This window comes from Lynx rufus, unplaced genomic scaffold, assembly GCF_022079265.1.
Source record: "Lynx rufus isolate CCGP_SWC_20201006 ecotype Redwood Valley unplaced genomic scaffold, mLynRuf1.p SCAF_29, whole genome shotgun sequence".
Lineage (NCBI taxonomy): Eukaryota > Metazoa > Chordata > Mammalia > Carnivora > Felidae > Lynx > Lynx rufus.
Genome location: NW_025814844.1, coordinates 86,715 through 97,381, shown reverse-complemented (window position 1 = coordinate 97,381; position 10,667 = coordinate 86,715). Strand labels below are relative to the sequence as shown.

Here is a 10,667-nt window from a genome sequence, read left to right as displayed (position 1 = left end):
AATAAATGTTGTGTGTGTGCTCTGATTGCTCCATCAGGCACCTGTTCCCTCATCTCTTTCCCCCTCCTCAGGCCTCCCTATTCCCTGAGAAACAACAATATTGAAAGTGGCCAATTAATAACCCTACAATGGCCTCTAAGTGTTCAAGTGAAAGGAAGAGTCATGTATCTCTCAATTTTTTTTATTTTTTAAATATTTATTTATTTGTGAGAGAGAGAGACAGAGCTTGAGAGGGGAAGGGCCAGAAAGAGAGGGAGACACAGAATCTGAAGCAGGCTCCAGGCTCTGAACTGTCAGCACAGAGCCTGATGTGGGGCTCGAACTCACGAACCATGAGATCATGACCTGAGCCAAAGTCAGACGCTTAACCAACTGAGCCACACAGGCACCCCTCTCTCATTTGAAATCAAAAGCAAGAAATGGGTAAGCTTAGTAAGGAAGGCATGTCCAAAGCCAAGATGGGCCAAAATCTAGGTCTCTTGCACCACACAGTTTGCCAAGCTGAGAATGCAAAAGAAAAGTTCTTGAAGGAAATTGAGAGTGCTACTCCAATGAACGCATGAATGATAGAGAAACTATAAGAAAGTGAAACAACCTTATTGATGATCTGGAGAAAGTTTTAGTGGTCTGGATAGAAGATCAAACCAGCCACAACATTCCCTTTAAGCCAAAGCCTAATCCAGAGCAATCTCCTAACTCTCTCCAATTCCATGAAGGCCAAGAGAGGTGAGAAAGCTGCATAAGAGAAGTTTGAAGTCAGCAGAGGTTGCTTCATGAGGTTTAAGGAGAGAAGCCAGATCCACAACAAAAAGTGCAGTGTGAAGCAGCAAGTGCTGATGTAGAAGCTATAGCAAGTTATCTAGAAGATTAGCTAAGATAATTCATGACGGTGGCTAAAGTAAACAACAGATTTTCAATGTAGATGGGAATAGCCTTTTATTGGGAGAAGATGACATCTAGTACTTTCATAGTTAGAGAGGAGAAGTCAATACCTGGCTTCAAAGCTTCAAAGGACAGGCTGATTCTTTTATTAGGGGCTAATGCAACTGGTGACTTTAAGTGGAAGCCAATGCTCATTTACCATTCCAGAAATCCTATGGCCCTTAAGAATTATGCTAAGTCAAAAAAAAAAAAAAAGAATTATGCTAAATCTATTCTATGTGTGCTCTATAGAACATCAAAGCCTGGATGATAGCACAGCTGTTTACAACATGGTTTACTGAATGTTTTAAGCCCACTATTGAGAACTACTGTTCAGAAAAAAAAGATTCCTTTCAAAATATTACTGCTCATTGACAGTGAGCAGTCACCCAACAGCTCTGATGGAGATGTATAATGACATTAATGTTGTTTTCATGCCTGCTAGCACAACACCCATTCTGCAGCCCATTAATCAAGGAGTAATTTCAACTTTCAAGTCTTATTACTTAAGAAATACATTTCACAAGACTATAACTGTCATAGATAGTGATTCCCTTGATGGACCTAGGCAGAGTCAATGGAAAATGTTGTGAAAAGGATTCACCATCCTAGATACCATCAAGAACATCTCTGATTCAGGGGCACCTGGGTGGCTCAATCAGTTAAGCGTCCAACTTCGGCTCAGGTCATGATTTCACAGCTTGTGAGTTTGAATCCTGAATTGAGCTCTAGGGTGACAGCTCAGAGCCTTGAGCCTGCTTCAGATTCTGTGTCTCCCTCTCTCTCTGCTTGCATGCTCTCTCTCTCAAAAATAAACATTGAAGAAATTTTTTTAATTTAAATTTTAAAGAACATTTCTTATTCATGGGAAGAGGTCAAAATATCAACATTAACAGGAATTTGGAAGAAGTAGATTCCAACCTTCATACATAACTTTGAGGGGTATAAGACCTCAGCGGAGGAAGTAGTTGCAGATGTGATAGAACTAGAATTACAAGTGGAGCCTAAAGATGGGAATGAATTGCTGCAATTTTATGATAAGACTTGAACGGATGAGCAGTTGCTTCTTATGGATGAGCAGAGGAAAGTGGTTTTTTGAGATGGAATCTATTCCTGGTGAAGATGTTGAAATGACAACAAAAGATTTAGAAAACAGACGTGGTTGATAAAACAGTGGCAGGATTTGTGTGGATTGACTCCGATTTTGAAAGAAGTTCTAGTGGGTATAAAATGCTATCAAACAGCATTGCACACTACAGATAAATTGTGGAAGGAAGAGTCCATCAATGAGGCAAACTTCATGTCTTCTTATTTTAAGAAATTTCCACAGCCACCCCAACCTTCAGCAACCACCACCCTGGTCAGTCAGCAGCCATCAACCTCAAGGCAAGACCCTCTCTTCCAACAAAAAGATTGACTCACTAAAAGTACATAAGATGTTTAGCAATTTTTTTTCAACGTTTATTTATTTTTGGGACAGAGAGAGACAGAGCATGAACGGGGGAGGGGCAGAGAGAGAGAGGGAGACACAGAATCGGAAACAGGCTCCAGGCTCTGAGCCATCAGCCCAGAGCCCCACGCGGGGCTTGAACTCCCGGACCGCGAGATCGTGACCTGGCTGAAGTCGGATGCTTAACCGACTGCGCCACCCAGGCGCCCCTAGATGTTTAGCAATTTTTAACAACAAATTATTTTTTCATTAAGGTATGTACATTGGTTTTCATAATGCTGTTGCACACTTGACTACAGTACAGCGTAAACATAACTTTTATATGCACTAGGAAACCAAAAATTTCATTTGACTTGCTTTATTGTGCTATTTGTTTTATTCATTGGAATCAAACCTGAAATATCTCCAAGATATGCCCATATTTATCCAAATCAGTTGACAGATTATGTCCATACCAAAACTTGCACGTGGATTGTGTGTGATTGCCAAAACTGGGAAGCAACCAAGATGTCCTTCAGTACATGCATGGGTAAATAAACTATAATAGATCCAGACAATGTAATATTACTCAGCACTGAAAAGAAATGAACTGTCAAGCCATTAAAAGACATGAAGGAATTGGGGTGCCTGGGTGGCTCAGTCAGTTAAGTGTTCGACTTCAGCTCAGGTCATGATCTCACAGTTCGTGGGTTTGAGCCCACGTCAGGCTCTGTGCTGACAGCTCAGAGCCTGGAGCCTGCTTCATTCAGATTCTGTGTCTCCCTCTCTCTCTGCCCCTCCCTCACTTGTGCTCTCTCTCTCTCTCTCAAAAATAAATAGACATTAAAATTTTTTTTAATTATTCTAAGCATCCTTTTTCCCAGCTTTACTGATATATAATTGACATATTCTAAATATCTTTATGAATATATTTATTCTTTTTGAGATTATATAAGTAGAATTATTTTCTTAATTTCATTCTGGATAATTCATTGCTAGTGTATAGGAAGGGATACAATTGATTTGGAGATTTTTTTTCCAGCTTTAGTGAGATATAGTATTTTTTCCAGCTTTATTGAGATATCCTGTAAGATACTTAAAGTGCATGTCACAATGATTTAATTACTTAAGCACTGTGAAAGGATTCTTCCCATATAGTTCATTAACACATCCATCATATCATATATTTACTTTTTTGGTGTGAGAATATTTAAGGTCCACTCTCTTAGAAAATTTCAATTGTGTAATACAGTCTTATCAAATATAGTCACCACATTATACACTAGATCCTCTGATTTATGTATATTGCTCTTGTACCCTGCACCTTTGCTGGACTTATTAGTTATTTTGTTGGGTGGATTCCTTAGGATTTTCTGTACATAAGATCATATCATCTGTGACTAGATATACTTTTACTTCTTCCTTTCCAATTTGCATTCCTTTTATTTCTTTTCCTTGCCTAATTGCTATAGCTGCTACCTCCAGTAAAATGTTGAGTACCAGTAGTGAGAGTGGACATCCTTATGTTGTTCTTGATAATAAGGGAAAGCTTTCAGTTTTTCGCTACTTGAGTATACTAGTCAAGGGTTTTTCATAGATAGTCTCTACCAGGCTAGGGATGTTCCTGGTTTGTTGAGTGCTTTCTTCTGTATGTATTAAGATGACCATGTGGTTTGGTCCTTTATTCTATTAGTATGGCATGTTACATTGCTTGATTTTCCTGTGTTAAATCAAACTTGCATTCCTGGGATAAATTCCACTTGACCCTTTTTTTTTAAGTTTATTTATTTATTTTGAGAGAAAGAATGCAAGTGGGGAGAGAAGATTGAGGGGTGGGGGGAGGGGGAGAGAGAGAGAGAATCTCAAGTAGGCTCCACACCACCAGTGGAGCCTGATGCAGGGCTCAAACACGTGAACTGTGAGATCATGACGCAAGGCCAAGTCAGATGCTTAACCAATTGAGCCACCCAGGTGCCACTACTTGACCTTTCTTATATGTTGCTGGATTCGATTTGGTAGTATTTTGTTGAGAAAGTCTGCATCTATGTACATAAGGGGTAGTGGTCTGTAGTTTTGCTTTCTTTTGATGCCTTTGGCTTTGTAGAATAAGTTGGGAAGTATTCCCTCTCCCCTCTTCCCCCTTCCTCCCTTCTCTTCCTCCTCCTCCTCTTCCTTCTTTTTCCTTTTTGGTGCTCTAGCTTCACTCCACCTTCATAGGTTGCTCTGTGTAACTGCCTTGTTCAGTGGGGCCCCAGAACTTGGCTGAGTCATATCCCTGGAAGTTTACAATTCACTGTATCAACCATGCTTGCCCTCAAACACATACTCATATATGTGGTGAGAGCCTTCTCTGGGTGGATAAACAGTTTTCTGAAACACCGTCTACCAGCTCTCAGGTAGTTGTTAATAGGCCTTGGGGTAGTTTCTGTTACAAAACTGGCCCAGTCTCTCAGGTTGAAGTGCATTTTTCTAGATTTTTGTGGAGACATTTCAGAACAAGAAACATCTGCTCGATTATGTTCTGGCCAAAGGGGAGTGAAGTAAGGGAGATGTTGTCCCTACAGGAAGTGGGAGCTCGTCTGAGAAGTTCTTTAAGATAACATCAGCCAAGTATCAGAAAGGATCAAGGGGATTGGCCAAGGCAGAGTGTTCTGAGTGGCACCATCTTGTCTGGGAGTCCACCATCCTGTCACCAGCTCATTGAAACACAGAGGCTGCAGGTGCCCTGAAAATCCATTTTGGTCTTGCTTTGCTTGGATGGATTGTCATCATTTTGTTGACAAGTTAAGACCATGTCAAGCCAACTTTTTCACTTTCAAAAAGCAGTAAGTGCAGAGGGACAAAGACCCCTCAGCCCCAGGAATAAGTAAGTCTGAGGTGAGTTTGTGATGGCTACATGATGGGACATGGGGGTTGCCCATGCTGTGGGAAATGGCATGGAGTGGGTGCCCAGCATATGACCTCTCACTGATACCCATGAGTGAGAAGCTGCTGTTTGGGTCCCCCAGGGTCCTCCAAGCCTGATTGGTGCTCCTAGGCTGGGATGGGCTGTCACTGGCATCTGAGGAACCCTAGGGTTGCCCCAAGCTGGAAAGCTATAGATTTTCCCCACAAATCCACTTGCCTCCTTTCAGAACAAGGCTCGGAACAGCCAGCAGTTCCCTCAACTCACAGAACACTCCCCAAAAGCCGTGCACTCCCTCTCCCTCAGCAATGTATGAGGGTGGCTTGCTGCCATCCCATTGTACAGGAGAGGTCAGGGATTGGCCAGGGCCACTCAGCCAGACCCATACCCTCATCTCACCAGAGGCTTGCCCGAGTCCTTGCAGCCCCCAAAATGCCCCAATATTGGGGGAGGGGATCTTGGACAGTAACTGGCTGAGCAGAGTACATGTGCTGGGATGAAGAATCAAGGAGGGTTACTGCAGCCACAGCAAGGGGGTGCATTCCAGATCCCTCCAGACCTGGTCCCTACTCTTGCCTGCCTCCTGAGGCCACCCCAGTGATCTGGATTAGTCACTTCTGGTGGCTTGGGCTTCCTCATCTGTGAACCAGACACAGTAATAGGGCGTCCCTAGATCTGGTGAGTTCTGGTCTGGATCGTGTGAGGTATGGGTACGGTGGGCTATCTGGATACTTGTGTGACAGCGAGGTGGGTGGGGCGCCGTGCTGGATCTGGGGATCTGGCGCAGGGGGAGTGGGGGCGGGCTCTGTGCACGGGCGACGCCAGCTGGCTAGGCAAGCACAGCACGCAGAGCGGCGGCAGCGGTGACAGCAGGTAAGTCTCAGCGAGTCCTGCAGGGACGTACTGGGGCCTGAAAGGAGGCAAAGACTTGGATATCCGGGTGGAACTGGCTCTAGGGGCAGCAGCGGAGGCGGTAGCCTATCGGGGCAGGGGCAGAGAAAGAAGCTTTGGCTTCTGGTGCAGGGCTAAGAGAGCCCCACCTCCGGGCCTGTGCGTCTGTCCCCAAGTCTCACGGGGCCAGGGAGGGAGCGGGGGGTGGGGGTAGTGGTGAGTGCCAATGCCTGAGGCCAGATGGCCGCCTGGTCCCCGCCCAGGACAGCAGGGCTGCTCCTGTTCCGGGGCCTGGAGGCCTGGAGACCTGCCCAGCTCCCGGGAAGTCTGGGGCTTCCACCTTGCTCTTGGATGCCAGACCAAGGAGAGTTTCCCAACCACACTTCCTGGAGCTGCACCCTTTCCACCTTCAGACCCACCCCCACCCCTGGCCCCCCAAGCACGCCCAGGTCCAGCTGCAAGAGGTTCCTTCACCTGCCCAGAGGCTTCCCTGTGACCTCCTGCCCACTTCTGACTCATCCCAACCCTCAGGCAAGCTAGCTATGCAGGTGTTCGGTCCGGGTGTGTGTGTGTGTGTGTGGGTGATGGATGGACAGAGCAGACTGAAGCTTGGCCCGAACCTAACTGGGCAGCCTGTCATTCCCCTCTTGCCCTGGTAGGTGCCGGCAGCTGGCTTGGTGCTCCTCTTATGTGCCCATCATGCTCAGGGGGCTGCCCAGCACTGCCAGCCTGGCGCGCTTCTGCCAGAAGCTGAACCGACTGAAGCCACTGGAGGAGTCCACCATGGAGACATCACTGCGGCGCTGCCTGTCCACGCTGGACCTGACCCTGCTGGGCGTGGGTGGCATGGTAGGCTCAGGCCTCTATGTGCTCACAGGCACTGTGGCAAAGCAGATGGCTGGCCCTGCGGTGCTCTTGTCCTTCGCTGTGGCTGCCGTGGCTTCCTTGCTGTCAGCTCTGTGCTATGCAGAGTTTGGGGCACGGCTGCCACGTACGGGCTCTGCCTACCTGTTCACCTATGTGTCCATGGGTGAGCTGTGGGCCTTCCTCATCGGCTGGAATGTGCTCCTCGAGTACCTCATTGGTGGTGCAGCCGTGGCCCGTGCCTGGAGTGGCTACCTGGATGCCATGTTCAACCACCGCATCCACAACTTCACCGAGGCCTATGTTGGAACCTGGCAGGTGCCCTTGCTGGCCCACTACCCAGACTTCCTGGCTGCTGGCATTATAATTTTGGCCTCTGTCTTCATCTCCTGCGGAGCCCGGGTTTCCTCCTGGCTCAACCACACCTTCTCTGTTGTCAGCCTCGTCATCATCCTCTTTATCATCATCTTGGGATTTATCCTGGCCCGCCCGCACAACTGGAGTGCTGAGGAGGGTGGCTTTGCACCTTTTGGCTTCTCTGGCATCATGGCTGGCACCGCCACCTGCTTCTATGCCTTTGTGGGCTTTGATGTCATTGCTGCCTCCAGTGAGGAGGCCAGAAACCCAAAGCAAGCTGTGCCTGTAGCCATTACCATCTCACTTGGCCTGGCAGCTGGCGCCTACATTCTTGTCTCCACCGTGCTCACCCTCATGGTGCCTTGGCACAGCCTGGACCCTGACTCCGCACTCGCTGATGCCTTCTACCGGCGGGGATATAGCTGGGCTGGCTTCATTGTGGCAGCTGGCTCCATCTGCGGTAAGGGGCCATTCAGGCACGGTGGAAGTGACCGGGGCAGTGGGGCCCTGCCCTAAGCTTCCCAGGGATCACATCTCCATCTGGGTCTGTTACTGGTTGCATATTGGGCCCAGGAAGTTGCTAATTATTAGACTCTCCACCTAGGCTTGTTGAGAGGGATCTACCCACTGTCCCCTCCTAATTGTACATTAGATGTTGGTTCTGAGCATGTGCTTCCAGGTCCTTTCCTGGGAGAAGGACTTAGCCCTCATCAGATTCTCTGATGGACCTGTCACCTAAACTAAGGTGTCCCATTTCTGGTGGGGGGGAGGTGGGGAGTAAGCCCTCAGGCTCACCTTGAGATCCCAGACAAACGCATGCCCGTGCTCCCAAGGGGTTGGGCATGCCCTGGCTCACAGAAGAGGCCCCTGGTAGGCCTGTCACCATGCTGACCAGTCCCCCACCCTCTGCCACAGCCATGAACACTGTCCTGCTCAGCAGTCTCTTCTCCCTGCCACGCATCGTCTATGCCATGGCCGTCGATGGGCTCTTCTTCCAGGTGTTTGCCCAAGTGCACCCCCGGACGCAGGTGCCCATGGCTGGCATCCTTGTGTTCGGGGGCCTCATGACTTGCCTGGCACTGCTGCTGGATCTGGAGGCACTGGTCCAGTTCCTGTCCATTGGCACACTGCTGGCCTACACCTTCGTGGCCACCAGCATTATTGTGCTACGCTTCCAGAGGACCCCTCCGTCCAGTTCCTCAGGCCCAGCCAGCCCTGACCCCAGCGTCAAAGAGTACCATTCTTTCTCGGACCACATACAGCTGGTGGGCACTGAGCAGGACTTAGCCCCCGAGCCTGGGCAGCTGCGGCCAGCCCTAAGGCCCTACCTGGGCTTTCTAGGTAGGTACAGCCCTGGAGCTGCTGTGGCTTGGGCCCTCGGCATCCTGGTGGCCTCGGCCATCACCCTGGCCTGTGTACTAGTCTTCGGGGACTCAGCCCTGCACCTCCCATACGGGGGCTACATCCTGCTGCTCCTGCTCAGCTCTGTCATGTTTCTGTTCAGCCTCCTCATCCTGGGGGCCCACCAGCAACGGCGCCAGCAAGACACCTTCCAGGTACCTTCCCCAGCCAATCCCCACTGGCCGTCAGCCAAGCTAGCTCTCTTTGCCCCTTCCTCCTCTACTGTAGCAGGATGAATCAGGGCTCACAGGGTTGGGGAGGCCAGTATGCCCATCTCCCTCTCTTTCTGCATGGCAAGTGGGCGCTTGTTTCCAGAATCTCCAGAGGTGGAGAACGGCTCTGTGGACTCTTGAGGAATCAGGCCCTGAGCCAGCAGACCTTCTCTGCAGCCCAGCCCAGCCCTGCTCTTCCCCCTCAGATCCCCATGGTGCCCCTGACTCCAGCCCTGAGTATCCTCCTCAACATCTGCCTCATGCTGAAGCTAAGCTACCTGACTTGGCTGCGCTTCTCCATCTGGCTGCTGATCGGTGAGTGGGGGCCAGGCTTGGGGCCCTGGGTGGGCTGCAGGAAGAAGGCAAGGAGAGCAAGCAGGGCCGGGACCTGCCCTTCAGTCTCCCACAACTCCTGCAGGGCTCGCCGTGTATTTTGGCTATGGCATCTGGCACAGCAAAGAGAATCAGCGGGAGTTGCCAGAGCTGACCACCACACGCTACGTGGTATTCCCCAGCACCAACCTGGAGGAGACGGTACAGACTGTGCAGCCCCCCAGCCAGCTGCCCTCCCAGGAGCCCAGCCCCACGGAGTAGCCCACCAGTCCGTGAATCGAGCTGGAGGCCCGCCCATGCTTGCTCTGCCCTCACCCCACCTCCTCAGGAGCCCTGAGGAGCTGGGAGTCCCTTCTGTCTGAGCCAGCTCAGGTTTGCAGGCCTGCCCATGCTGAGGGGTCCCCCAGACCTTAAAGCCTTAGCCCAAGTGCCTAGCTTTGGGTTTTGGGGAGTGGGCCGTGGCCAGTGCTGGTGTGGGGAACATTTTGCCCAGAGCCTTACTGTTCACGAACAACTCCAGTTACTTGGGCAGGTGGGGTGGGTTAGGGTGGGTGGGGAGGAAGCCCGCAACCCCAGATAGCCATAATAATAACGTCTTGGCCAGCCACATGGCCTGCTGCTGTGTCCACCATTGCATTCTTTGTGTCACTGAGTCCTCTCCTGCCCCCAGGAACCAGGTGATTGTTCTCAATCCATAGCAAAGATGCCAAAATTTGGCAAGAGGGGGGCACCAGCTGTGGTCAGGGACACCACCGAGCCTGAGTCCTGGGGTCCTGCCCTCAGGCCGGTGCCCTTTGCCGAGCTCAGAGGGAAGCTGCATACACCCCCGCACACACCATGAGAGGAGGGATCCATGAAAAGGGCAGAGTCAGGCTCCCCTGCACAGGCTCCCCACATGTCCCCTGGTTGGGGGGCAGATCCAGAGAGCAGAGCCTGGGTCCCAAAAAAGGCCACCTAGAAAGGGCAGTGGAGTTCCAGGCCCCTCTTGGGTTCCCAGGGTTTCCAGGAAATGTAGTCCCCAGAGATGTAGAGGTACACTGCATTGGCACACGTGACTCTTAAGCATGTGCCCACGTGGCCCACATGGCTACCCTGGTAGTTCACACCCACATGCAGACTGAGGCAACAGCTGTTTCCAACTCAAGCCTGGCCACAGCTCTCCAGCTGTCACAGCTGGCACTCATCCTCTCCCCCCACCTCTTTCCTCAAGGGCTTTGAGAGAAAGGCTACACACGTGTATGATATACACTCCCTGTATACGGATGCAAAATACCCGGGCCTGCTCCAAGTACCTTTGAGTCCAACTGGTGGCTGTGAGGCTCCAGTCCTTGGGGGGGTCATCAGGCCCTCCCTG

General features: G+C 50.3%; 1 protein-coding gene across 1 annotated transcript; it reads left to right on the top strand.

Moving 5' to 3' along the window:
• The first annotated feature begins 6,845 nt into the window (after positions 1-6,845).
• Positions 6,846-9,574, top strand: SLC7A4 (solute carrier family 7 member 4). The gene is made up of 4 exons (XM_047090221.1): positions 6,846-7,827; positions 8,283-8,923; positions 9,187-9,295; positions 9,399-9,574. The coding sequence occupies exons 1-4, from the start codon at positions 6,846-6,848 to the stop codon at positions 9,572-9,574; spliced, it is 1,908 nt and encodes a 635-aa protein (XP_046946177.1).
• Positions 9,575-10,667: the final 1,093 nt, after the last annotated feature.